We start from the raw sequence: 27,809 nt of genomic DNA, 5'->3' as shown, positions 1-27,809 counted from the left end.
TCCTGATTTTATAGGGCCAGTCCTGATTTTTCTTATATAGGCTCCTATGATATAGGCCCCACCCTGGTCCCGATTTTTCACACTTGCTGTCTGGTCACCCTACCCTGTATATAATTGAAATCACTTCAAGTCACGTGGTGCAGCGTTACCCTCCACACCCCTATTTCAAGCAGCGATGGCCACCCTTGCAGTGGCACCTCAGAGGAAGACAAGGGGAGCGAGCAACTGGTAAACACGGGGAAGTGCACAATGAAATGACCCCGAGGCGAAGGAATGGGTAACGCCCCCCCAGCCGCTGAACAGGTCGCAACGGGAGGCCGGTCCGCCGCGGCTTGCTCCCTGCGCGCGCGCGCGCGCGCCCAGCTGCAGAGCGGGCCGTGCAGCGCTTCCGCGCGAGCCTGGGGCACCACGCGCAGCCGCCGCGCGCCAGAACCTCGTCACGCCAGCGGGGTCTGCAAGCCCCGCCCCGCTACACGAAGCCCCGCCCCGTTCCTCTTCTCATTGGGCCCCGACTCCAGCCCGCCAGAGCTGCCGCCGCTCAAGCGGGAGTCGCCGAACTAGGCTCCCCGGCAGCTTGGGGCGCGGCGCTTCCCGCTCTGATCCGGCTGCACGGTCTGAGGCGCTGCGGGCGGCACCCGGCCCTCCGCGCTGCTCGGCGCCCTGATGCGGAGCGGCCCGCGCCTGGGACGGGACGGGGCAGGGTTGTGGCTGGCCTGGGCCGTGCTTGTGGGGATCTGCCATTGACTCTGTAAGCGGCCCTGGGGACAATACAGCTAAACGCCCCCAAGCGCTGAGGCTGAAACGACTCCTGTAGAAAAGTGTGTTATTGTTATTCCCCCTCCCCGCAGTATAGTCGCTGTCTGCGGAAAAGGCCCAACGTAGCTCAGGAGCATCGTCAGCGCTCCCCTGTTGTGCTGATGATGTTGTGTACCACCAAGTATTGTTAATAAGCAAATGCTAAGTGTGGTTAAGGAAAAGGCACCTTAACTAAGCCTACACTGATCGTTTCAGCCTTGGCAGCAGAATTAATTGAAGTTTCGATACTTACTTTCTTCCAGAACTGTTGATATTTGCCCTGGGACATACTGAAGCTGTAAACAATACTTTAATAAGGGGTGGGTATATGTCTATTTATACCTATAAAATGGAGCTTATGCTGTTTGTTTTGTCTATGCATGCTATGTAAAAACTTGCTCCACCACCCCCATGCTATGATAATTTGTTAACTGTGGAGCTAGGAATTTACTGTAATCCTTTTTTATAGATCTGCTCCTGTTTCATTATTTGTACATGTGTATTAGGAAGACTACCCTTATAGCCTAAGTCTGTTGTCCCTTAATGTAGACTCTCTTCGACAAACATTTTCCTTTTACTGCAATGAAGCCTGAAAGTCTCATGATTCTCTATGAGGATGACTCTGTAGAGGTGCACTATATAGATGGATCCAGACTGCTTCTTTCTCCCTGTGGCTCTGAATTCCTGTTTGAAAAGGCACTTCCTGTCTCTGCCCATCCTCTGCAGCCAGCTGAAAGGATTCGCCAAAGGACTCAGTTTGTTATTAGTACCTACCGAGTACGTGAGTTAAATTTCTTTTTCTATGCTATCTCCACATAGAGCAAAAATAAAGGAGAAGAGCAGGTGGGATAAGAAGATAGTACCATGGCATATTATTATTCCTTCCATTATAGCAGCAAACAACATTCAATGTTTCAACTACCTTTTTTTAGAACATTTTTATGAACTGCCAATGTTAGCAATCCAAGTAAACATTGTCAGTCAGCTAACATGTTCTTCTCAAATGTATAGATGCCCATTGTGGATGGACAATATATCTGGCCCTTAGTATTCCAAAAGGCTATGTAGACTTCTTAATGTTGATTGGTAGTTCATACAGTGCCTTAGCGTTTGGTAGTTCATACAGTGCTTCTGTGGTGTAGAGAAATTGTGATGGCATTGTTGGTTATCACTGTACAAATAATGCTGAATTCTAAATCACTATTTTCCTCCCAAAAAGAGGAGATAAAGCAACCACTGAAATGTTCCCACTGTGTAGCCAGTTCCATGATCATGTGTCTCATACCCTTTCCTCAGGAGCAACTCCTACGAGCAATAGGTTTCCGGAACCAGTTTTGTACTTCCTTGTATTTACCTTCAAGTATCATACCTTCTGAAAGGAAAAATGTAAGTTTTGCATACCTAATAATATTTTTGCAAAATAAACTTCAGTGAGAGTCTGATTCAGTGATTTTTTTTTTCTAGTTTGTTTTACTTTCGTAGTATGTGTTTTTTGTTTTGTTTTTAAGTTCTGTAAAATGCAGTTTGGTTGGTAAATTAGATTTAGAAAATTTTGATTTTTAAGTTGCATAAGAAGAACATAAGAGTGGCCATATTGGGTCAGACCAATGGTCCATCTAGCACAATATCCTGTCTTCTAACAGTGGCTAATGCCAGGAGCTTCAGAGGGAATGAATAGAACAAGTAATCATCAAGTAATTCATCCTGGAAATAAGGATGGAAACTATTTTATTTAATGTATTTAGTTTGGTAAAAGCACCCAATATTAAAATGATGGGCACAGTGGAAAAAGTTATACAAGAATGTAAGTTGAAGCAAGTTGAAGAATGTAAGTTGTACTTGTATGTAGCTAGGTAGTTGAGGTGTAACTGATCTAGCAGCAAATTTTGACACCTTTTTTGCAAATAGGTTTAATAGGTATAGTTTCAGGTACCTCTGAAATGTGATACCACAAAAGCTCTAATTCAGGGGTCCCCAACGCGGTGCCCGCGGGTGCATTTAATGCGCCCGCGTCCTGGCCGGCGGTCGAGCATCCGCCGAAATGCCGCCAAAATTCGGCGGCATTTCAGCGGATGCTCGACCACCACCACGGTCCTTCATCTGGCACCACTAGTGTAAATTCATTATTATATTTTAAAATTTCCTTCGGGAATGTATTCTAGACACTTTCCAAAAGAGATCCACATCACTAAATCACCAAAGCCGCTGCCCTGTTGGTAAGATTGGAAGGATTAGATTTTTTTTTAAAATGTTTATTTCACTGTACACAAACTGAAATAAACATATTTCTATCGATCTTAATTGAAATTTATAGACAGGGAAAGTTAAAAAAAAAAAAAAAAAAAAAAGCCACTTGAGAACTTTGATTAAAGGATAATTACTTTGTATATTTTGACATGTGATGTTGAAAAATTGTGGTTTTAATGGTTAAAAAGCTTTAATTTTTGAGTCCCCGCATCTACTGTTATTACATAACTATTGTCTGACCTCCCTTCCCATAATTTTGCACAACTGTGAAAATTTAAATGGATAAAAAAATGCTAAAAATTAACTAACTCTAGCCATTGAAATTATTTAAAAAAAAAAATCAAATTCTGCCAAGCCTACTTGTTGGCAGTCTCAACAGAGAGGACAAGGATTAAATGAGCATAATAACTAAATTACTCAGTGCTAAAGGAGTATGGTTCCGCTAGAACAGGTAGAGGCACACTTGAGAAGTGAAGTGAGATGTCTTATTTTATAGATAAATAGGAACCTTCACTCTTCACCACTGTCACCTTTCAGAAGAACTAAGTTCACTTAAAATAGATTCTATTACCTTCTGTTCATTTTCCTCTTTTTAGATTCTTCTCTCTGATATCTCAGAAATCAATTGGCCTAGCCCCAATGCTACTGATGCAGCAGAATGTATGGATAATGGAAGTGTAAAAATATTATCCTTAGATGGTCGTGCTTATCTCTGCATGTCAGAACTGCAGCAAGAGTTTACAGTGGAATTTTTATGCAAAGTAAGCCAAAAGTGTGCTGCGTCTTCATCTTTCTCTGAAAAAAACAGCAATAATCAAAACAAAGGTCAGCATGGAAAATCAAGCAGAAGTGTTATCTCAGAAGTGTTTCCTAAACAAATGAGAATGGAGAATAAGAAAGAGGAACATTGCTGGACTATAAACAAATGCAGGGAATTGGACAAATCAAAGGACTGTTTAAACCAAGTAAAAGGACAAGATGAGGCCCCATTGTCTCTTACATGCTGTTCATCTGAATACGTGTGGGTTATGCAGCGCTGGTCTGTTTCCTCATATCCAGAAGAATGGAAATACCCTTTGTCCTTGGCGTTAATGTTCTATCAATTGCACACTGATAACATATGTAAAACATATGTGGAGAATAAATGCACTAGAAATGGAACTGCAGGATCTGATGTTTTAAAGGAAACTGAAAAAACAAAGGCAGTTTCTCATTTGCCTAGAGCTTTGCCACTCAGCTGTAGTGCACCACACCTACACAGGTAACAGGAAATTTGTTTGCTTTTTAGTTTTCTGCAATATATTTTTATAGTTCCGAAGATCTGAATGTCAGCTCTTCAACAGCCTGATTGAATATTAACCATCATAAATGTCTATTTAAAATAAAACATGTAACAAACACACTTTTCGTAGGAACTTCATGAAATGTAGTATTCATAAGACCAACAATACATAGACTAGGGTAAGCAATTGTAATAGTAATCCGAAGAAAAATGGTAAACTTTAATATTTGGTATATTGTCGAGAGAGAACCTCTAATTCGACAAATATGCACGTAGCAGTAATGGTGATATTGAAAAAATACATTCAAACTACTTTGGGTTTTGGGAAAATAATGCTTGGGAAGTTTGCCAGTGGCATGGACTACTCTTTTTAAAAACTGTATTTTCAGAAAAAGGAAGAGGATAAGGGGTGTGTGTGTGTGTGTGTGTGTGTGTGTTTATGTTCGTTAGTACACATCCATTCTTGGCTGTTCACAAAAACATGATTCATATTTGATTATAAGTAACTTGTTCCGTATTAAGTATGAGAGGGAAAGTACAGCTATAACTTAGAAAGTAAGGTTAAATGGTAATAATTGAGCAGACTGAGTTTCCTTGAAACAAATTTTTTAAGGGTCACTAAGTTTGAACACACTCTCTCATGCCAATTTACTCTGAGACCTTTCATTGACTGAAGAATAACTTCTTGGCTAGTTGGGTAGTTCTCAGTTCATCCATTTGCAGTTCCTGAACATGTGCTGCTTTTTTAAATGAGTTGAGTATTGCATTTTTTTGGATATTTTATCAAAAATTAAGCAAGTTATATGAAGATTTCCCTTGTTTCTTTGAACAGTGCAAAATATTAATAATAATACTGATGAACTGCAAACTTACTGCAGCTTTTCTGTCTTTGACTTTTGCCCAGGTGGAGTTTCTGTGACCTCTTTCTACAGAGGAAGCAAGACAGTGAACATAATTCTCACACTCTACTAATAAAAATTGTTTGGTGCCAGGGTATTATTTACAGGTAAGAAACAAATAATTTGTTCACTTTTGGAAACTTATGCACTTCTGTGGTAATTACGCTTTTAAAAAATGAAATTTCCAGATTCAAATCTCTATTTTACTTCCTGAGGAGTTAGTTACATTTAATATTCTGAACATGTTTTTGCTGTATTTATTGGGGTTCATTACTCTGAAATAAAACTTCATAGACTGTGACTTGGCCATTGTGGTATTAGCTTGGGAGTAAACATATGTCACTGAATTGAAAAATGTTTTATTCAATCATTCTTTAATTATATGAACTTTAAAAAGGTGCTTCAGAATTTCTTGTCTTTGAAAATTCTGGGCTGGGTATGTATTGTACAAATAAAGTTAGGACTTTGAGGCCACATTTAAAACTCCTAAATAAGAGGACTGGTTTTTTTTTTTTGTTTTTTTTTGGAGCAGCAGGGGGAGAGAGTATTTAGCTCCTATGCACAGCTGCCAGAGTTAAGGAGTTTGGCTCCTCAGAAAATTATGCTGCTTGTTTAGGGCTAATTTCAGGCAACCAAGTTTTAATACGTTGGTCCCAGTTTCTAAATAAATCCAGATTTAGCAATCAGCCAAACGCTACTATGAACTAATTGCATAGAATTATATGCAAATAATTTAAAATAGGGCTGTCGATTAATCACAGTTAACTGATGCGATTAACTCAAAAAAATTAATCGCAATTTAAAAAATTAATCGTGTTTGTTAAACAATAGAATGCCAATTGAAATTTATTAAATATTTTGGATGTTTTTCTACATTTTCATATACATTGTATTCTGTGTTGTAATTGAAATCAAAGTGTATATTTGATTATCATTTTACAGTGCAAATATTTATAAACAAAAGAAATAATAATTTTCAATTCACTTCATATGAGTACTGTAGTGCAATCTTTGCTGTGAAAGTGCAACTTACAAATGTAGGTTGGGTTTGATTTTTTTATTTATTTATTTTTTTTTTTGGTTACATAACTGCACTCAAACAAAACAATGTAAAACTTCGGAGCCTACAAGTCCACTCAGTCCATAGGCGGCAGGTTTGTATAATTTTTGGTGGGGCCCAAAATGGTGGTGCCCCCCCGCTCCCGCCCTGTAAGCCGATATAAAATGAAGCTACAACGCGTCAGCGCCACAAGATTACAAGGGTCAATTAAAAGTGGAAAGTCAGAAGCAGCACTTGCCTACTTCAATATACGGTATTATATTTTGTTGCATCTGTTGTGATGAAGTGGGAATGTTCTTAATATTTTCTCTGAATACTGTGTGGGTGCCTCAGTTTTCCCCTGCAAGATGCCAACTGAAGGTGTTGGGGACAAAGAGATCAGGTGGCCCTCCTTGTCCAGAAGAGACACAGAGGCCAGAGGAGGGAGTGTCTTTTTGGAGCTGGCTGGGGAAATTGGGAGAGACCAAGAACTTGGTTCTGGGCTCCCCACCCCCCCAAGATGGACCTGACAGAGGTGTTCTGTCTTCTGTTCCAACAAGCTCTGTTTAAACTGTGTTCCCGTCATCTAATAAACCTTCTGTTTTACTGTCTTGGCTGAGAGTCACATCTGACTGCAGAGTTGGGGTGCAGCGACCTGTGGTTGCCCCAGGACCAGCCTGGCAGACTCACTTTGGAAAGTGCATGACGTGGAAGGGCATGCTGAATGCTCCCCGAGGTCAGACCCAGGAAGGTGTAAGCTTCTTGGCCCTGGAGACAGTATGCTCCGAGAGAGGAGGCTCCCCCAGAGTCCTGACTGGCTTTGTATGGAGATGTTTCCAAAGCATCACAGCATCCCCTTCCACACCGTGCACTTCCCAGAAGTCCGCACAGGCACTGACACTCCCTCCTCCGGCCTTTGTCTCTTTTCCAGGCATTAGGAGGCCACCCTGATCTCTCTGTTCCTCCAACACCTTCAGTTGGCACCTTGCAGGGGAAACTGATTTGGGAGAAATGAAGTAAAAGCTGCCCAAACCGAGCTTGAGCACTCCTGAATTTTGAGGTGTTCAAATCTGGAAGGCAGGTGCTGGGGTGTGGGAGAGGGCTGTGGGCTCCATGGGGGAGCATGGCAGCAACTGTCTGGAGCTGCATGGAGCCAGATACCCTGGTATGAGTGGCACAGTAAGCAGTTTGGGGGTTGGATAATAGGTAGGGAGTTCCGGGGGGCAGTCAAGGGGACAAGGAGCTGGGGGAGTTGGATGGGGCCGAGGTTCGAAGGGGCAGTCAGGGGACAGGACGCAATGGGATAGGCATCGGAGGCTAAGAGGTTTTATCAGGGGACAGGTAGGGGGTGCGGTCCTGGGGGGGGAAGTTGGGTGGGGTCTCAGGAGGGGGGCAGTTGGGGAAAAGGAGAAGGGAGGCTTAGATAGGGGCTGAGGTCCCAAGGGGCAGTTAGGGGCAGGGGTCTCGGGAGGGGATAATCGGGGAACAAGGACCAGTGGGGCTTAGATAGAGGGTGGAGGTTCTGGGGGGCAGTTGGGCAGGGGTCTGGGGAGGGGGCAATCAGCGGACAGAGGCTGGGATTCAAAGGGCTCTGGGCTGCTGGCAGCCGCGGGGATCCCAGAGCCCTTTGAACCCAGCCCCGGCTGGGAGTCAGAGGACTCAGGGCTGCCTGCAACCGCAGGGAGCCCAGAGCCTTTTAAATCCCAGCCGGGCCGGGAATCAGAGGGCTCTGGGCTGCCCGCTGCGGCGGGGAGGCCCAGAACCCTTTAAATCTCAGCCGCTGCTGGGATTTAAATGGCGCTGGGCTGCCTGCAACCGCGGGGAGCCCGCAGCCCTTAAAAACTCAGCCGCGGCAGGGATTTAAAGGGCTCTGGGCTGCCTGCACCCGCGGGGAGCACAGAGCTTTTAAAATCCCAGCCCGCGTCCGGGAATCAGAGGGCTCTGGGCTCCCCGCCGCAGCAGGCAGCCCAGAGCCCTCTGATTCCCGGCCCGCGGCTGGGATTTAAAAGGCTCTGGGCTGCCCGCCGCGGCGGGGAGCCCAGAGCCCTCTGATTCCCGGCCGCGGCTCGGATTTAAAAGGCTCTGGGCTCCCCGCGGTTTGCAGGCAGCCCAGAGCCCTTTAAATCCCAGCCGCGGCCGGGAATCAGAGGGCTCTGGGCTGCCTGCTGCAGCGGGAAGCCCAGAGCCCTCTGATTCCCGGCCGCGGCTGGGATTTTAAAAGGCTCTGGGCTCCCCGTGGTTGCAGGCAGCCCAGAGCCCTTTAAATCCCAGCCGCGGCCGGGAATCAGAGGGCTCTGGGCTGACAGCTGCGGCGGGCAGCCCAGAGCCCTCTGATTCCCGGCCGCGGCTGGGATTTAAAAGGCTCTGGGCTGCCCGCCGCAGCCGCCCGCCCAGAGCCCTCTGATTCCCGCCGCGGCGGGATTTAAAGGGCTCTGGGCTCCCCGCCGTAACAGCGGGAAGCCCAGAGCCCTCTGATTCCCGGCTGCGGCTGGGATTTAAAAAGGCTCTGGGCTCCCCGCGGTTGCAGGCAGCCCAGAGCCCTTTAAATCCCAGCCGCGGCCGGGAATCAGCGGGCTCTGGGCTTTCTGGTGCGGCGGGCAGCCCAGAGCCTTTTAAATACCAGCCGCCGCCGGGGAATCAGAGGGCTCTGGGCTGCCTGCACCCGCGGGGGAGCCCAGAGCCTTTTAAATCCCCGCCGCTGCTGGGATTTAAAGGGCTCTGGGCTGCCTGCAACCGCGGGGAGCCCAGAGCCTTTTAAATCCCAGCGCGCCCGCCGGAATCAGAGGGCTCTGGGCTTCCCGCTGCAGCAGGCAGCCCAGAGCCCTCTGATTCCCGGCGGCGGCTGGGATTTAAAGGGCTCTGGGCAGCCCTGGCGGCGGCGGCAGCGGCGGGGGGGCGCGCTCCAAGCAGGGGAGAAAAAACATTGGTGGGGCAGAGCCCCTGCTTGGGATTTATTCATGGGGCTAAAGCCCCAGAGCCCCATATAAGTCGGCGCCTATGACTCAGTCCTACTTCTTGTTCAGGCAATTGCTAACACAAACAAGTTGGTTTTTTTTTTATATATTTACAGGAGACAATGCTGTGCTCTTCTTATTTACAATATCACCAGAAAGCATTTGCGTGGCAATTTTGTAGCCTGCGTTGCAAGGTATTTATGTGCCAGATATGCTAAACATTCATATGTCCCCCTTCATGCTTTGGCCACCATCCCAGAGGACATGTATCCATGCTGATGATGCTCATTAAAAAAATAATGCATTAATTAAATTTGTGACTGAACTCCTTGGGGGAGAATTGTATGTCCTCGACTCTGTTTTATCTACTTTCTGCCTGTTTTATACACCTCTACCTCGATATAACGCTGTCCTCGGGAGCCAAAAAATCTTACTGCATTATAGGTGAAACCGCATTATATCGAACTTGCTTTGATCTGCTGGAGTGCACAGCCACCCCCCACTCCCCCTGGAGGACTGCTTTACGACATTATATCCGAATTCGTGTTCTATTGGGTCGCATTATATCGGGGTAGAGATGTATTTCACGTTATAGCAGCACATGTTTATTTTAAGAACACTTTCACTGCAGATTTGACAAAATGCAAAGAAGATATCAGTGTGAGATTTCTAAAGATAACTACAGCACTCGACCCAAGGTTTAAGAATCTGAAATGCCTTCCAAAATCTGAGAGGGATGAGGTGTGGAGCATGCTTTCAGAAGTCTTAAGAGCAACGCTCCAATGCGGAAACTATAGAACCCAAACTATCAAAAAAGAGAATCAACCTTCTGCTGGTGACATCTGATTCAGATAAAGAAAATAAATGTGTGTTGGTCCGCACTGGTTTGGATTGTTATCAGGCAGAACCTGTCATCAGCATGGACGCACGTCCCCTGCGATGGTGGTTGAAGCATGAAGGGACATGTGAATCTTTAGAGCCTCTGGCATGTAAATATCTTGTGACACTGGCTACAACAGTGCCATGAGAACTCCTGTTCTCGCTTTCAGGTGACATTGTAAACAAAAAGCAGGCAGCATTATCTCTTGCAAATGTAAACGAACTTGTTTAAGTTATTGGCTGAACAAGTAGGAATGAGTAGACGTTGCAGACTCTAAAATTTTACATTGGTTTATTTTAGAATGCAGGTTTTTTTGTAGATAATTCTACATTTGTAAGTTCAACTTTCATGATAAAGAGATTGCACTATAGTACTTGTATTAGGTAAATTGAAAATTACTATTTCTTTTGGGGTTCTTTACTGTGCAAATACTTTAATAAAAAATAAATATAAAGTGAGCACTGTATACTTTGTATTCTGTGTTTTATAATTGAAATCAATATATTTGAAAATGTAGAAAAATCCAAACATATTTAAATGGTATCCTATTATTATTTATCAGTGTGATTAATCGCTTGACAAGCCCTTACTTTAAAATTAGGGCTGTCTACACTGGCAAGTTTTGTCACCACAACCTGCCTTTTGGCGACAAAACAGCAAGAGCATACACACAACAATGGGACTTTTGTCACAAAAAACACTCAGTTTTGGCGACAAACAACTTCCACCCCTACAAGAGACTTTTTTGTCTTTCCCCCTCCCTTTATTGTTGACAAAGAGCCAGTGTAGACACTACTGATTTTGTCAACAGATCTGGCTTCCGCCAGTATCCCACAATGCCTGCCCTGATTGCTCTGCTCAGTATTTTGATCTCTGCTGCCACGCAGGCATGTGCCTCTCCCCTTTCAAAGCTCCTGGAAGTATCTGTGTGCTGCTCCCTTTGGGGAACAAACAAAGAGCAAATCACTGGAATGCTCCTGTTCTGCTCAGCACTAGGAACACAGCCATAGGCAGACTGCTGCTGCAGGGGGAGGGGGACAGACTGCTGTGCTGCTATGCCATTTCTCAGCACTGAGAGCTCACAGAGATTAGCCCACGAAAGCTTATGCTCAAATAAATTTTAGTCTCTAAGGAAGTGGTCCCAACGCGGTGCCTGCGGGTGCAACGGCGCCCGCTGGGGCATTTGTGCACCCGCGCACTGGCCGGTGGACAAGCATCAGCCGAAATGCCACCGAAAAGCAGCGTCATCAAGAGGCATCGCCGCCAAAATGCTGCTGATTTTCGGCCGCATTTCAGCAGCGATGCCTCTTGATGTTGCCACGTCTCGGCATTTTGGCGGATGCTTGTCTACCGGCCACGGTCCTCGGTGGCTCATCATCTGGCGCCTGCCACCTGGAAAAGGTTGGGGACCATTGCTCTAAGGTGCCACAAGTACTCCTGTTCTTCTTGTGGATACAGGATAACACGGCTGCTACTCTGAAACCTGTCAAATAAATTTGTTAGTCTCTAAGGTTCTTTTTGCTGATACAGACTAACACGGCTATCGCTCTGGAACTTGTTTTGAAAATCTGATTTCAGTGTCTTGATGACAACTGAAACAGAATTTGGTATTATGTCCTTCACAGTAGTATAGTGGGAAAGCAAATACTTTAAAGCTTCATTCTTTCTCTAGAATATCTATTTGCCAAGTAACAATGAGTGTGAAATATTTCTGAACTTTCCAAATGTTTAACCCACATGAGCAGACTGACTATTAAGGCCCCAGTTCTGCAATTCATTCCACATGTGTTTCCCTGTGCCCATGTAAAGCCATTTGGACTTCAGTGGGGCTTTTTGTGGACAGAGTGTACTGCCCATCCAGATTAAATTGCAGGATTGGGCCCTGGTCTAGTCATAGATCACATAATATTATGTGATCGTGTAATGAAAAATCCTGTATCATATCAAAATATATACAAGGAAGAGGTGGTAAGGTTGCTAAGGTAGCATTAAGTCTGAGGGCTTATCTAAATGTGGATAAATGTAAAGTAATGCACATTGGGGAAAAAAATAACCCCAACTATCCATACAATATGATGAGGGCTACTTTAGTTGCAGCTAATCAGGAAAGTAATCTTGGGGGTCATCGTGGATAGGTCTTTGAAGACGTGCAGGCAATGTGCAAAGGCGGTCAAAAAAGCAAACAGATTGTTAGGAATCATTAAAAAAGGGATAGAGAATAAAACTGAGAATATCTTATTGCCCTTATATAAATCCATGGTACGCCCATATCTTGAATACTGTGTACAGATGTGGTCTCCTCGTCTCAAAAAAGATATACTGGCATTAGAAAAGGTTCAGAGAAGGGCAACTAAAATGATTAGGGGTTTGGAATGGGTTCCATGTGAGGAGAGATTAAAGAGGCTAGGACTTTTCAGCTTGGAAAAGAGGAGACTTGTGGGGGTGGGGGAGGAATATGATAGAGGTATATAAAATCATGAGTGGTGTGGAGAAAGTGAATAAGGAAAAGTTATTTACTTGTTCCCATAATATAAGAACTAAGGGCCACCAAATGAAATTAATGGGCAGCAGGTTTAAAACAAATAAAAGGAAGTTCTTCACACAGGGCACAGTCAACCTGTGGAACTCCTTGCCTGAGGAAGTTGTGAAGGCTAGGACTATAACAGGGTTTAAAAGAGAACTATAAATTCATGGCGGTTAAGTCCATTAATGGCTATTAGCCAGAATGGATAAGGAATGGTGTCCCCAGCCTCGGTTTGTCAGAGGGTGGAGATGGATGGCAGGAGAGAAATCACTTGATCTTACCTGTTAGGTTCACTCCCTCTGGGGCACCTGGCATTGGCCACTGTCGGCAGACAGGATACTGAGCTGGATGGACCTTTGGTCTGACCCATATGGCCGTTCTTATGTTCGCTACGCAGCTTTTAGTGACAAGGCTGGATCGACACAGCCTTGTAGCTAAAAGTCAGCAAGTGTGAACCCTCTTTTGTGGTATTTTGTCAGCACTTTTGAGCTGAGCGCTCCTGCCAACAAAGCCACATTCACACTGCCTCTTGCGTCGGCAAAACTTTTGTCTTTCGGCGGGGGGGTTAAGTACCGACGAAAGACAAAAGTTTTGGGTTCAACTTGCAGTGTAGACACACCCTGAATTTCCTGCTTCTTGAGGGGTTTAATCAAAACTTCCCTCCTAATGTGGACATACTCCTCCATCATTGCTATATTTCATTTCCAATACCTGTGGGTGAATTATGTTTTTATGGGATATCTACTTATATTTAAGAAATTTTAAAAAGCTCTCTTTTTAAAAAATTGGATAGTGCTAAGCTTCCTTTTTAAAGGGGAAAATAAAAAGTAAGCAGTGAGAATACTGATGGGGAAACAAGGAAATAACTTTTCATGTGGAGGCTTTGGTGAAAGGATGTGTATTCACATCTAGCAAATTACCATTTTCCCCCCTTTAATTGGCAATACTGATAGTTAACTCCTTTTGTGTCCTGTCTTCTGATCTCTTAGGTTTATCCATGATATTGAAAACTTTATAGAAATTTATCCTGGAGATGGATCAGTTTTCAAGTCAGAAGGAGCATTTTTGGGAAACTATTTTACACATTATTCAGTTCACAAAGAAACAAGACAGGTGGGAATTGCCCTTCTTAAAAAACCCAAACTGTTTTACTACTTGAATACTACTCTAATTTTCCATTCAAGGTTATCTGCATATTTCACTTGAAGAAACTGCTTTAACAGGATAGTTTGTACTAAGACATTTTTCTAGTTTAAGTCACTTTTTAGTACTTTGTGTGATAGCTCCTCTGAAGATTTTTCAATAATATATTTTTATCACTTGTAAATTAGAGAAAAATCTGGTTAGAACATTTATCTCAAAAACTCAGGAAAGTAGGTATTGTGATCTCATATTCCCTATTTTTCTCTCTCTGTTAGGATTTTTCCCGTTTAAAAACTTAATTCTTGAAAGTTTTTTTTTTAAAATAGCATCAAAGGCCCAGAGAGTCAATTTTAAGTGGTAGCACTCCATTCTTAAGCTGTCTTACTACATTCTGATCTCCTTTAAAAACAAGACAAATAAAAGAGGCAGTGTGGTGCAGTGGATGGGACTCAGCAGACCTGGTTTCTATTCCTTGGTCTGCGACTGACCTAGTGAACTTTGGACAAGTCACTTCACTTCACCTCTCTCTCGCTCTGTTTTCCCTCTCACCCTTTATCTATTTATTTCATGTTCTTTGGGGCAGAGCCTGTCTCAAGTATTAGCACAATGGGTTTGGAGAGATCCTGATTTTTAGCTGGTGCTGCCATACTATAAATAATAAAGGGGTGAGTGGGAAAAGAACAGAAAATATAGGAAAATGCAGCTTGTGTGTCTAGGATGGAATTCAGTTGCTAAATGATCACAGGTGGCACAGCAAATGACTTGAGTTGGCAACTGCAGACTCGGTAAAAACTCCACAGTGAATCAGTTTCTAAGATGGTCACAGCAGAGTGTTGCAAAGTGCAACTTGTTCTGGTTGTCTAAACCAGGCTCTTAAAATGAGGACTGGAGGGCGGGGTGGGAGATGGGATGGAAATTGACTCACGGGTTGTATAGCTAACATGAACCTTATGTTCACATCTTAGGAGTTGCTAAGAACACAGAAACAAACAACTATTTCTAGGGCTATCTCCTTCCTTGGTCTGGTCAGAATACCTTTCAAAATCAGATAATAGGAACTTAGTATTACAGTTGGGCCTTGGTGAAAGGCCTTGGTCCAAGGGGATGACATGATGTTTGTTTGATGTGGTGGTGGTGATGCCTCCTCCCATGCTGAATAAGATGTCTGGTGTGCCTCAAAAGAACCATTCAAAATAGGGGTGGCAACCTTCAAAATCTTTTTATTCACTGGGCGAAGGAATGCCCAAAACTTGATGTCTTGCTAGTTCTTAAATACCACAATATCTATAAATAAATCCTCTATTTTCTGTCATGTTCTAGAGAGAAGAAAAAATGTATTCAGCAAACAGTCTGCCTCCTGATACACCAGAAAGTCCATACTCCATCTGTTCCATTATTACCCAGGCAACCAGGTGAATTATTTCTTTTGTTTTATTTTTGTTATATTAATTGCTCTAGCCTTCGGAAGGGCATTCAGTAACAATGATGACAAATAATGATTACCATATTGTTCTAGTTAGACTTCAACTATAGCTCTGAATATGAGAAATAAATCAAAGTAATTTATATCAACAGTACCAGAAAAAATATATAAACATAATGAAATAGGTTACAAAATAGATCCTTAACAATAACTGTGTAAATGAAGCTACAGCAAGTATTTGTGCAGTGCAGCATGTTTTCTGCATATGAGATATGTATTTTTTCCTTCTCAGAATTCTCCAATACTGTCACAAGACTAAACTTTCATTAATCCATAATTACAGTATCTGCTGCTGGAGAATGGTATGTAACTGAAGACTTGTAAGTATGTTAACAGTTGAACTGTTAGCCTGTGGTTAGTAGGGTCTACAGACAACAGCTTCTGGGAAAAAGAGAGGTGGTGCTGGAATTAGTAATATTTGAAATTCATAATATTGATTATGGGAAACCACCAAACACTAATTTAGCCATAAATTCCTTTATTAAATCCAAAGGCCAAATGGTATTGGTACCATTGCTCTAAACATGCCTAAAAAGCCTAACTAATAAGCAACTTACTATGTTAAACAGTACAAAACATTTATAAGCATTTGATCGAGATCCGTACAAATGAGCTAAACCTGTGAGTGCTTAGATCCATATTGGTCAGCTTCAACGTGGTCAGGCAGGTATTAGCAATCAAGTAAGAATTTACTTTTTATACCTGTTTGTTAAAAAGGGTATGTCATTGTCAGTTACTGACTTCAGCTAAAAAACAACTTGAGACAATTCACCCTTATTTCCAGTTTTAATCCAGATAAGATTTACAGCTTCCTTTCTTCCCAAGGCCTTCCCTTTTGTACCTTCTCCTTCCTACCCTCAAGCAGAACAGTGGGAAGATTTGGACTTGTTTCTTTTAAGACATTTTTGCTTTGTCTTGTTACTACAGCTCTTTATTTTATTAGTTACTTTTGAAACCATACATCGGGGTGGGCAAACTTTTTGGTCCAAAGGCCACATCTGTGTATAGAAATTGTATGGTGGGCCATGAATGCTCATGACATTTGGGCTGGGGTGCGGGAGGGGGTGCAGGCTCAGGACTAGGGCTGGGGATGAGGGGTTTGGGGTGCAGGAGAGTGTTCTAGGCTGGGACAGAGGGGTTCAGAGGGTGGGAGGGGGTTCAGGGCTGGGGCAGGGGGTTGGGACACGGGAGGATGGCTCAGGGGTGCAGACTCTGGGCAGCACTTATCTCAAGCAGCTCCTGGAGGCAGCTTCATGTCCCCACTACGGCTCCTACACGGAGGCATGGCCAGGCAGCTCTGCTGCGTGCTGCCTTGTCCTCAGGTGCTGCCCCTAACTCTCCCATTGGCCACAGTTCCTGGCCAATGGGAGCTGCAGCGGCGGCGCTTGGGGCAGAGCAGCGTGCGGAGTGGAGCCCCTTGTCTGCCCCTATGTGTAGGAGCCAGAGAGGGGACATGTCGCTGCTTCCAGGAGCCGCACAGAGTAGCCCCCGGCCCTGCTCCCTGGCTGGAGCACCAGAGCGGGACAAGCCCCATACCCCGCTCCCCAGCAGGAGTTTGAGGGCTGGATTAAAACAGCTGGTGGGCCGTAGTTTGCCCACCCCTGTCATATATATCCTTACCACACTACAGTACTAATTATTATTCTCATGGTCTTCTTTTACTTGATGATTGGGGGCTTCTTTATAAGACACACACATAGATATCTATATCTAGTGTTGAAGTCAGGATCATAATCTTTTACCTTCTGGATTGCTAATTTGTGAAGTGGTGCTCTGCTTCTCCATCCTTTGTTGGTTAAGTTACACCCTTAACCAAACTTAGGATAACTTTAGTTATTTAATGTTACATGTATCCTACAGGTGGGTATAAGCTAAGAACAAGAACAAAGACCTAGGACTAGCTGGTGGGGCCTGAACCAATTGAATGTAAGGGGATGTCAGCAAGTCAGAGAGCAGGCAGGGAAGCAGGTTGCTGGTGTCTCAGTAAAAAAGCTGCACTGTGAATCTGGGTACAAGTTAAATATTAGTAATGACATAACTTTAAATATAGTAAATTTTATTTTTTCTTGAACACTTGGTTTAAATTAGATACCAGGGACAGATGGAAGAGAAATGCTGCCAGTTCCGTTGCATGAAACAGTTATTCCCAATGTGGGGAGACTTGTTGCATATTCAGATAATAAAATCCATGCTCTGTTTTGTGATGGGATGACCTTGAATATGGTTTGGGATTTCAGCTCTTACTATGGAAGAACACAGGTAATTCTCAGGAGCAGGGAAATATCTGTTTTTAAAATCTTTCTGTCTGAAGGTGGTGTTAGTTAATAAATGTGAAGTCTAGGGAAAGTTTTATACTTGGTTCTGATGTGCATAAAAAGCAAATTGTGCAGGTGGGGAGCCTCCATCTGCCCTGAGTTTGTAAGTCACATTTGTTATACACTGTGGTTCACTGTCACAACACTCTTCTGTAGCTCTGTTGTGTTAGAATGTTGACTGAAGTAAAAAGTACTTGCGGGGGCGGGGAAGCATCAGCAGATGTGACTCAGTACATGCAGAGTAAGATTTGTTAAGAAATTAGGTTTTGTTTGTATGAAGTTACTACTCTAACAATAACAGAACTTGAGAATGAAGACAAATCTATAACCTCATTCTCCAGATGAAAGTAGAAGGAATTAAATATTCTGAAAGACTGGATATTTCTTCACATGGGGTCAGACAGGAAGTGAAGGAGTTGAATTTTCCATTGTTCTCGGATAGCAAATTGAAATCAGTGTTTGGGCAATGCTTGGCACCAGGAACTCCCAGTTGTTCTTGTTTCTGTGATCATGCTGCCAGACCACACCTTACATCTATAGCCAGATACAAATGTTTAAGTGAAGCATTTGCAGATATTTCATTTTGAACTAGTGTTGTTGATGTTATTTAAAGTAGGTCTACCTCTTTGATTCCACTACAGAACAATGATGCTCTTTCATCTTTCTCTTCCAAGATAAATCAAGGTGGTACCACAGGATGGTGTAAAGTAATTTCTCCTGATGGGGCACAGCAGCTAATCCAGATAAAACATCCTGGACTCTATGAAAGGTATAGCTGATGCATGGAACAAATTTAACAAAATCAGGAATTCAGTAAAAGTTGAATGTGTTTCTGAAAATAGACTGTGAAAAAGGTTGTACCTGACTGGCTAGCAAAGATCCAGATTGCACAGCACAGGGCGTCAGCCAATTAATTTGATGGGATATTCACTTATTCATTTAATCATTTTTCCATCATTCTGAATAATAGCTATTAGGAGTTGAAGGAAGCAGAGCCTGTCACCTGAGGGATGCATTCAAGAGGGACTGCTAAGGGGTCTTAACTGTGACACTACTTTTAGTTGTCCCCCCTCTCCCCTCCGTTACACTAATAAAATAATACCAACAGGATCGTATAAGAGGGATAAGACACAATGCTGGGTTTATTGTAAATACAGAGAGAGAGCGAGAAATCAGGATATGCAATTCAATATTATTTCACTACCATTCCTTATTCATTCACACACTCATTCATACAAGTTCTGCAGAGTTGTTATAGTTACCAGCCTAAAGGTTGCTCGCGGCAGAGTACTGGCCAGGTAGCCTGCACACGAGGGTGGAGCAGAGTCTTCGTCAGATGCGCATCCGATGCTCCTGGAGGGTGGTTGCAGAACCAGACTCAATAGAGCCCTTCAGCGTAAAGCTGAAATCAGGGGCGGGAGGGGAAGTCAAAGATATTGGTAACAGAACAGGCCTCTGAGTTTTTGGTTCTGTTCTTAAAGGATTTTGTCCTTATACAAGTCCATGGGAATCGCTTCATCATGCTGATGTTTGTTTGAAATGATTATCAATCAGCAGGTGGCACATCCCTGACAGATGAATGTTATCTTGTTCTTCGAGTCTTCAGCCCTCCATCGGGGGAGAGGAGGGCACTTGGGTGGATTCTGGCTTCCCCTGCAGGGTCATCCGGTTATCTCCCTGCTACACATTCTTCGGCCAATCGAGACTGAAGTTGTAATTCTTAGGCTGGCACCTCCCTGACCATTCATCCTTTATCTAAATCAAGCATCCATCCACATACATCCTCTATTTTAACATACATTTATCACTTATTACTTCACTATCTCTTTTAACATCTAACAATTCTCAGGATGTTGCAAATCTACTTAAACGTTAACATACATAGCAAACAAGTTAAAAGCAAGGAAGAGTGGGTAGCTGTGTTCTGTTTTGAAGAACAATTACAGTTGTTTTTGCAAAGCCTTATCACTCCTTTGAGAACAGACTTTCTGTCTTAGGATGTGTTAACACATTTAGCAGAGAGAGAGAGACACAAAAATGAAAAATCAAGAGGCCTGTTCTGTTACCAATATCTTTGACTTCCCCTCCTGCCCCTTTCTCTCTTGGCCTCAGACTTGTTATACACATACACTTTATGGTTCTAATACAGGTCTGTCGCAACTTACGCGCATTTAACATGCGTGATTTCAGCTTTACGCTGAAGGGCCGGAGTCTGGAAGCATGGCCTCAAGTGGAAGAGGTGTGGCCTCAAGATTTAAAGGTCCTGGGGCACCAGCTGTGGCTGGGAGTTTAAGGCTTTTAAATCACCTAGGGGGTTCCCAGCTGCAGAGGTGGCTGGTAGCCCCTGGGGTGAACTAAAGGGCCCGAGCTCCAGCCACTGTAGAGCTCCGGGCCCTTTAAATGCCAGCCCCAGCCCGGCTGCTAAAGCTGCGGGCGGGATTTAAAGGGCTCCTCCGGGCTCCCCACCGCGGCAGGAAGCCCGGCGGAGCCCTTTAAATCCCGCCCGCAACTCCGGCAGCGGGGCCGGGGCCAGCATTTAAAGGGCTCCTCTGGGCTCCCCACGGCGGCAGGAGCCCAGAGGAGCCCTTTAAATGCCGCCCCTGCCCTGCTGCCGGAGCTGCAGGCAGGATTTAAAGGGCTTGAGAATATAATTTTCAGTATACGCGGTTTTCGCTTTACGCGATAACTGCGGAACAGAACCCTCGCGTATGATAAGACTTGCCTGTACAGAAATTCCCTGATATAGTCCAACACCCTGCTCCCCCCCCCTTTTTTCCCCCTCAAATAATGTATCCTAAGCAAAAGGACTAGGGAGAGCACTTGTTCTTTGCTTAGGTATACCCTATATCCACAACTACTTATAGGGTTCAAAAAGGTTGCTTAACTTAAATTCTCTAAGAATTATTTTTGTACAAATATTAAAGCAAATTTGACCAGATAGCAATTCTTGAATTATTTTAATGTTAATGTTCTTGCATCATTTCCATACATTTCTTAAGACTAATTCTACTCACCATCATGACACAAGTAGTCTAATTCAGTGGTTCTCAAACTGGTCCGTGAGCTCTATTCGGGTGGTCCGCAGATAGTTCCCTCTAAGGTTTGTGCCTGCACGGCTGCACAGAAGAGAATGAAGGGCCACCCACCTAATTAGTGGAGCACAGGCATGGCTCCACTAATTAGGTGCCTGGACCCTGGAGAAGATGCACATGTAAGGTGAGGTGGTGGCCTTGGGGGGAATATGGGGTAGGTGGGAGGGGGAAATGGGGTGGCTGGAATTTGGGACGTGCAGGGGTGTGGTGGCCAGAGAAAGAGGCGACTTTCTGCAGCTCCAGGGCTACAGCTGCTGGGGAGAGAGGGCCCTCCTTCCCAGCCCCAGCTCGGGGGCTGCTGCAGTGGGGGAGAGAGGGAGAGACCCCGCCTCCTTCCCAGCCCCAGCTGCTGCGCCAGGGGAGAGAGGGCACATCCATCGCATTAGAAAGGTAAGACTACTGATATTAAAATATGAGTTGTGTGCTGTTATTTGTAGAACAAATATATGTTAATTATTAAGATTTTTTAATATAGCACTTTTATCCAAAGCACTTTTACAAAAGTTAGCTAACAGTACAAACAATATTTGGAAATATTAAGTGGTGTGCCGAGACCCTCAGCAGCCCCAGAGCACCCATGGAGTCAGCGCCTATGCCTGTGGCAACCTGTATTCTTACAAAAATTCCTGTGGACTCTTTAATATCCATGCAGAGCAGACAATGCCTCGGTTTTAAAGTTGCATTCAAAACACATGCATATCAAACTGAATGGAACTTCATAATATAGGAGTTCTGTGAATTAAGTTTAAGGGCTGAATTGACCATATAGCATTAAAAACTGGTTTTTGATTCCAGTGAGTTTGGGCATATCAAATCTGATGCTTTAAACCACTAAGCTGTCCCTTTCTATCTCCAGTATCTAATCTCCTCTTCTGTCTATCACCTGAAACTCTAAAAAGTGCTTTACAAGCAACAAATTAAATGCAAAGTAATGTTCCTTTTTAAACATAATTAATATACTCAGTTGTACAGTAAGGTTCTCTTTCATTTATATGTGGGATTCATAAAAGGACAAATTTCTTCACTGGGTAATCACTTATTGATTCTGGAGGGTTTTTTGTTTTCCTCTTTTATCAAATTCACATAAGAATATCCTGGAGGTTAGCTTTATTCTGTTCCATACCCTACTCCAGATTTATTGTTTAATGCTGTCAACTTTCTGTTCAAATTTAATTAAGAGGTATTTGTCTGATCTAAATGGTTATTTTCTTTTTTATGAATTGTGTTTTTAATACAGGTACATCAGAATTATAGTAGCATGGTGCAGAAGTTTGAATGATGATGAGGGAGAGACTCTTCCTGCAACTGAGAGAAACTGGTATTCATCACGTATAACTTGCTATTCATAATATAAAAGGAAACTACCAAAGTTTTAAACTCTAAATATGACACACTGCACTTTTTTAAAGATGAAAAATTTAAACCCATTTATATTTTGTGACTCCACATAATTTTTCTTACAATATATTAAACTATACAAGCAGCTTGTGTTTAAACAGAGGCTTGTTTCCTCATCTCTATTTTCTGTTTCTGTATTGAAGCCATAATGCTGAAGCTCTTGTCAAAGTAGAAGACAAATATTAAACGGTGTTTTGACTTTGTTGCAGGATCAAACGGAGAAACTGGGCTATGAGAACATAAGAGAATCATCATTATTAAAAAACAAAATACTTCCATACTAGCATAGGAAATCCAGAAAATTCTAGTTCCAAAATATATGCTTCCTTGTGACGGTCCACTATAAAAATCTTATAATCAGAAGAACAAAGTCATTTCATATTTTAGATTCTGTGTACACTCCCATCATTTTGGGAAGTGCTCAGATAGCATGGGTAATAAGCACTAAGAACACAGATTATAAACATTTACTTTGAAGCAGAGGTGCTGGCTTTGTACTCTTCCTGTTGCTAAAGTTTTTGTTCTAATAGCCACCATTCTGACCCCACAGGAACGCATCTTGTGCTTCTACAGAATCTGTAACAGTAGTTAAAGGGACTATTTAATCATACTTCTGTCTGAATTATTTTTTTGAACTGTTACTTGTAACATCTAAAATTACTATCTCAGAGATAGTTAAGGAAAAAATCTTTTCTTGTTTGCTTTGAGCACGTCACAAGGTTTTATAGAAACAATTTATGTACAGTTTTTCCTTTGTATCTGTGTCTTTTTTACACAACAATAGAAGAAACTTTTTTTTTTTAAATAGGGAAATGTGATCACAACCCCACAGTAATTGGCAGAGAGCTTTAGGTGCAGGTGTAGTATTTTGAAAGTACTTCCAAATGACGTTTTAAATTAACTAGACTTCTAGCTGTGTCCTTTTTAATGAATATGTAAGCTATTCCCTAGCACTGTGCTGATATTTAAGAAGACTGGTACACCTATATAATTTGGCATTAAAAATCTCTATATAGATTGAATTAAAATTGGCGGGGGAGAATATTCTCAAAGTAGAGCTCTCATCCTGCAAACAATTGCACATATTTAACTTTATCCACATGAGCAGTTCCGTTGACCTCAAAAATATGAAGTGGGGAGAAGAAAAAGCAAATCATTCTTTTACTTGTACAGGTCATCTATAAAACTGCATAAGGAAATAAAATCATAAAGGCAAAAATACACATGAGAAATTTTTCATCATCTATCCTGCTATATAAAATAAGTTTTAAATCTTCTTTTAACAGGTCTGTTGTTGCTGAACTTGAGAAAATACAAAGATTTAACTGTATCCTTTCAACAAATATTTCTTTAGCATATTTTGAGTGTTTAATGACCGTGTCCCTTTATTCCTTTTATTGTGTAGGTCTTTTTTAAAAGTGTCTGCCCAGTTATTTATCCTAGGGAAGCTCCCCATGTCACACCACTGGGAACTCCAAAAAACGGGCAGAACACACAGAAATCCCCAAAAGGGAATAGCTCTATTGTTCAAACTTCTATATTTATCTTTTTATTAACCTTTTCTTGGAATACTTGGAATAGATAACGAAGTTATCAAGTGCCTCAATTTTGCTCCATTGTTAAGCCAGCTGCAAAAAAACCTTTTACTTCATATACTCAAAACATCATGTAATTACCCATAAATTTACTTCAGTTTTTTAACATGCATTGTTAATTCCTTTAGACTGCACAATCTGACATCTTCCTTGATGGCTTTTCTTTTAAATACACTTTGATATATACAGGAAAATATTCATTTTATATAGAGATTTGATTGGAATAAGATTTGGAAATATTAAAGAACTTTCACTTATTTGATTTCATAGCTTTATTTATTGGTTATTTATTGGTTTATTTAAAGGGGTAAACAGTGAGGTGGCAAAGTTTGCAGATGATACTAAACTGCTCAAGATAGTTAAGACCAAAGCAGATTGTGAAGAACTTCAAAAAGATCTCACAAAACTAAGTGATTGGGCAACAAAATGGCAAATGAAATTTAATGTGAATAAATGTAAAGTAATGCACATTGGAAAAAATAACCCCAACTATACATACAACATGATGGGGGCTAATTTAGCTACAACGAGTCAGGAAAAAGATCTTGGCATCATCGTGGATAGTTCTCTGAAGATGTCCATGCAGTGTGCAGAGGCGGTCAAAAAAGCAAACAGGATGTTAGGAATCATTAAAAAGGGGATAGAAAATAAGACTGAGAATATATTATTGCCCTTATATAAATCCATGGTACGCCCACATCTCGAATACTGTGTACAGATGTGGTCTCCTCACCTCAAAAAAGATATTCTAGCACTAGAAAAGGTTCAGAAAAGGGCAACTAAAATGATTAGGGGTTTAGAGAGGGTCCCATATGAGGAAAGATTAGAGAGGGTAGGACTCTTCAGCTTGGAAAAGAGAAGACTAAGGGGAGACATGATAGAGGTATATAAAATCATGAGTGATGTTGAGAAAGTGGATAAGGAAAAGTTATTTACTTATTCCCATAATACAAGAACTAGGGGTCACCAAATGAAATTAATAGGCAGCAGGTTTAAAACAAATTAAAGGAAGTTCTTCACGCAGCGCACAGTCAACTTGTGGAACTCCTTACCTGAGGAGGTTGTGAAGGCTAGGACTATAACCATGTTTAAAAGGGGACTGGATAAATTCATGGTGGCTAAGTCCATAAATGGCTATTAGCCAAGATGGGTAAGAATGGTGTCCCTAGCCTCTGTTCGTCAGAGGATGGAGATGGATGGCAGGAGAGAGATCACTTGATCATTGCCTGTTAGGTTCACTCCCTCTGGGGCACCTGGCATTGGCCACTGTCGGTAGACAAATACTGGGCTAGATGGACCTTTGGTCTGACCCAGAACGGCCTTATGTTCTTATGGTTGCAGTATGCAGTGGCAAACCACCTAATTGAGAACAATGGTTAAAATATTTTAAAAGAATTTCTTTCATTATTAGATGGGAGACAAAACAGAAATTTCCTTAACAAAGCAACTGCTAGTCTTACTGCAGAACAGCAATGTTCCAAACAAGACTTCGGCTATGAAAAATAATCCATCTCATATTACTGATAGACAACCAGAAAACAGTTTACCTGAGGATTTCGGTGAAAGGAGCATATCAGAGGCTTTGGAAAAAACGTCAAAAGTCATCCAAGATATTGAATCTCTCCTAGCCTCCTCTGGGAAGTGACGCTTGAGCAAGCATGTGAAAGACTAGCATTATTTAAATGTTTATGGCTCTATCCTGCAGTCTTGTGCATCAAGTGGGATTTTTGGGTGTGCAAAGAATGAAAGATCAGGCCCTAAGAGTTGGAAACCTGTAATTTTTGTTCTGAATAATTGACACTCTCCTACTGTAACAACAGAATTCTAATATCCCATACAGACATACAAAGGATAGAACAGAAATGAGGTATATTTATGTTGTCTGGTTTTATTTACAGGGCTTGAGTAAAATTGCCGCCTTTAATAGAAATTAAAATGACAGTGCATGTTTCTAAATTCCAACATGTTTGATTTATATACAGAATTGTTTTAAGCAATTGAATTACTGGTAAATAACTGACGTGGCTATCATAATCTGGTTAAGCAATTTTTAAATATGAAACACTTAAATGTTTTATTTTTAAGAGATCAAAGGAATATTCAAGATGGCCCCTCAACTTTTTCTGCTCTATACTTTTACTGTAAAACAGAATTTTAAGAACATTTTGAAAATAAAGTTTCACTAACTCTCATTTGTTTTTCATTTAATGAATATTGCCTTATAGTGCCCTACCTAAACAAAACTTATTTTCTTTTTAGGTTATCGTACTTATACATACTGTAGATAAAGAAAAAGTCTTCTAGATCATCTTGTCTGTTCCTAACCTTATCAGCCAAATACAGGATTATTCCCTCCAGAATATTCTCCGCTGCTTATCTAGTCTTGTGTTAAATCACTAATGAAAAGAAGCTTGCGCTATCAAAATTATTTCCAAAACCCACAACACTCCAATAGTTCATAAAATGCTCTTTAACAATTTTCAGCATGAACAAGGTTTTTGTGTTTTTAGTATTGATACTTTGGAGCATAGTGGTGGAGGTGTGTGTAATCTTCCTTAAAAGGCATTTGGGACCCAGTGTCATGCCCTATGACTCAGCCTGCAACCAACTTTAGTGCTGTATATACTTGTTCATAAGCTGAATATTTTTGGTAAAAAAGTGACGCATTGAAAAGCGGGGGTTGGCTTATAAATGGGTCTACACCAAAATTTGATGATTTTAAACTCTATGGAATCATTTAATTGAATATCTAATACATTGTTTTGTTTACCTGGAGCATCCGCAGGCATAGAGCTCCGCAGCTCCCTGTGGCTGCAGTTTGCCGTTCTCAGCCAATGGGAGCTACGGGAAGTGGCGGCCAGGTAAACAAAATGTCCTGACCTGCCAGGGGCTTACCCTGACGAGCTAGAGCCAAAGTTTGCCAACCCATTTATTGATGTCAATACTACAGCCTTTTAAAGTTGCAAAGGCTTTGTTTAGTGGACTAGATTGGCTTGAAATGAATACTAAAAGAGCAGTGATGCAGATCTGCATGACATTTGACCCATGCAGTTCAAAAAATGCTACACCTTACAAGCCAATCAGAAAAATACAATGAACGATAGTACTATAGCACTGGTGTCAGTCTGCTACTGTGTAATTTGATCTCTTCATGCATTTCTACCAATGAACCTCATAAGTCTCGAGCCAATATGAAAATATAACGTGCAGAATCGATGGAATCGCAAATAAAATTGAAATAGCCTGTTATCGCCATAGACATGCCAATCTACAGGGCTGCTTTGAAATTAAAAAAAAACAATAACTTGACAGTGAAAGCAGGTGAAATTCCTATATAAAGTCCTACAAAATCTATAACTAATCTATTTTCATACTAGTATTTAAAATGAACAGTGAAATAAAAAGAAAATGGTCTGCTTATCACACAGCGTTCAAACTTAAAGTTGTTGAATATGCAGAAGCAAACAATTACACCGCTGCTCTTGAGAAGCAAGTAAGAGAATGACGAAAATATAAAACAACACTAAAAGACATGCCAAGAAGCAAGAAAAAACGTCCAATGAGGTGTGCTTCATTTCCTGAGCTGGAGAAAGATCTCAATAATTAGGTTGTTGAATGTTGACAAAATGGGTACATTGTCACTAGAACTGGAATTCGTCTGCGTGCTCTGCAAATGTCGAAAGATGACAAATACAAGTCAGTAAAGCTGTCAATGTTTGTTGCATCAGCAGGTTGGTGTACTCACTTCATGAACCATCATGATCTCTGACTTTGTCAGTGAACAAAGATAGTGCAAAAGCTGCTGAGAAATCTAGAAGAAAAAGTCGAATCTTTCCAAAGGTTTATTATAAAATATCAAAAGGAAAATGTATTTGAACTATCATAAATAGGAAATATGGATGAAACACGGATGAAATTCGATCTCTCGAGCAACAGAATGGTAACCGGTGTTGGTGAAAAAAACAGTTTTAATTAAAACCACTGGCCATGGAAAAAATCCATTTAACAGTGGTTTTATCGTGTTTGGCAAATGGATCAAAGCTCCCTCCTGTTGTTATTTTTAAAAGAAAAACTTTGCCTAAACACATGAAATTTCCTGCTGGTGTCATCCTACGTGCACACGAAAAGGGAGGGATGGATGAAAGTGGGACTATTGAATGGCT

General features: G+C 42.0%; 1 protein-coding gene across 4 annotated transcripts; it reads left to right on the top strand.

Moving 5' to 3' along the window:
* Positions 1 to 518: 518 nt before the first annotated feature.
* Positions 519 to 25,856, top strand: C6H5orf34 (chromosome 6 C5orf34 homolog). Of its 4 annotated transcripts, none has more exons than XM_045021286.1 (14): positions 519 to 748; positions 1,059 to 1,115; positions 1,345 to 1,572; positions 2,092 to 2,181; positions 3,639 to 4,303; positions 5,229 to 5,330; positions 13,610 to 13,733; positions 15,084 to 15,175; positions 15,479 to 15,548; positions 17,335 to 17,505; positions 18,203 to 18,330; positions 21,891 to 21,971; positions 23,338 to 23,378; positions 25,101 to 25,856. In XM_045021286.1, exons 3-14 carry the CDS (start codon positions 1,378 to 1,380, stop codon positions 25,289 to 25,291), a joined length of 1,950 nt encoding a protein of 649 aa, XP_044877221.1. In that variant the 5' UTR covers positions 519 to 748; positions 1,059 to 1,115; positions 1,345 to 1,377; the 3' UTR covers positions 25,292 to 25,856. The 4 variants fall into 4 exon arrangements, with proteins under 4 accessions (XP_044877221.1, XP_044877224.1, XP_044877222.1 ...); XM_045021289.1 differs by having other exon boundaries at positions 18,236 to 18,330; positions 25,101 to 25,854; XM_045021288.1 differs by lacking the exon at positions 519 to 748 and adding an exon at positions 800 to 818.
* The last annotated feature ends 1,953 nt before the right edge of the window (positions 25,857 to 27,809 follow it).

This window comes from Mauremys mutica, chromosome 6, assembly GCF_020497125.1.
Source record: "Mauremys mutica isolate MM-2020 ecotype Southern chromosome 6, ASM2049712v1, whole genome shotgun sequence".
Taxonomy (NCBI): domain Eukaryota; kingdom Metazoa; phylum Chordata; order Testudines; family Geoemydidae; genus Mauremys; species Mauremys mutica.
The sequence above is the reverse complement of the archived record's forward strand: the minus strand, read 5'-3'. Positions and strand labels throughout refer to the sequence as shown.

Bases quoted from the DNA above. Each gene is read 5' to 3' on its own strand.
- C6H5orf34 (XM_045021287.1), top strand. From the start codon at position 1,378: ATGAAGCCTGAAAGTCTCATGATTCTCTATGAGGATGACTCTGTAGAG. The intron at 2,182-3,638 runs GTAAGTTTTGCA...TCCTCTTTTTAG, and splicing joins TACCTTCTGAAAGGAAAAAT to ATTCTTCTCTCTGATATCTC. The intron at 18,331-21,890 runs GTATAGCTGATG...TTTTTAATACAG, and splicing joins CATCCTGGACTCTATGAAAG to GTACATCAGAATTATAGTAG.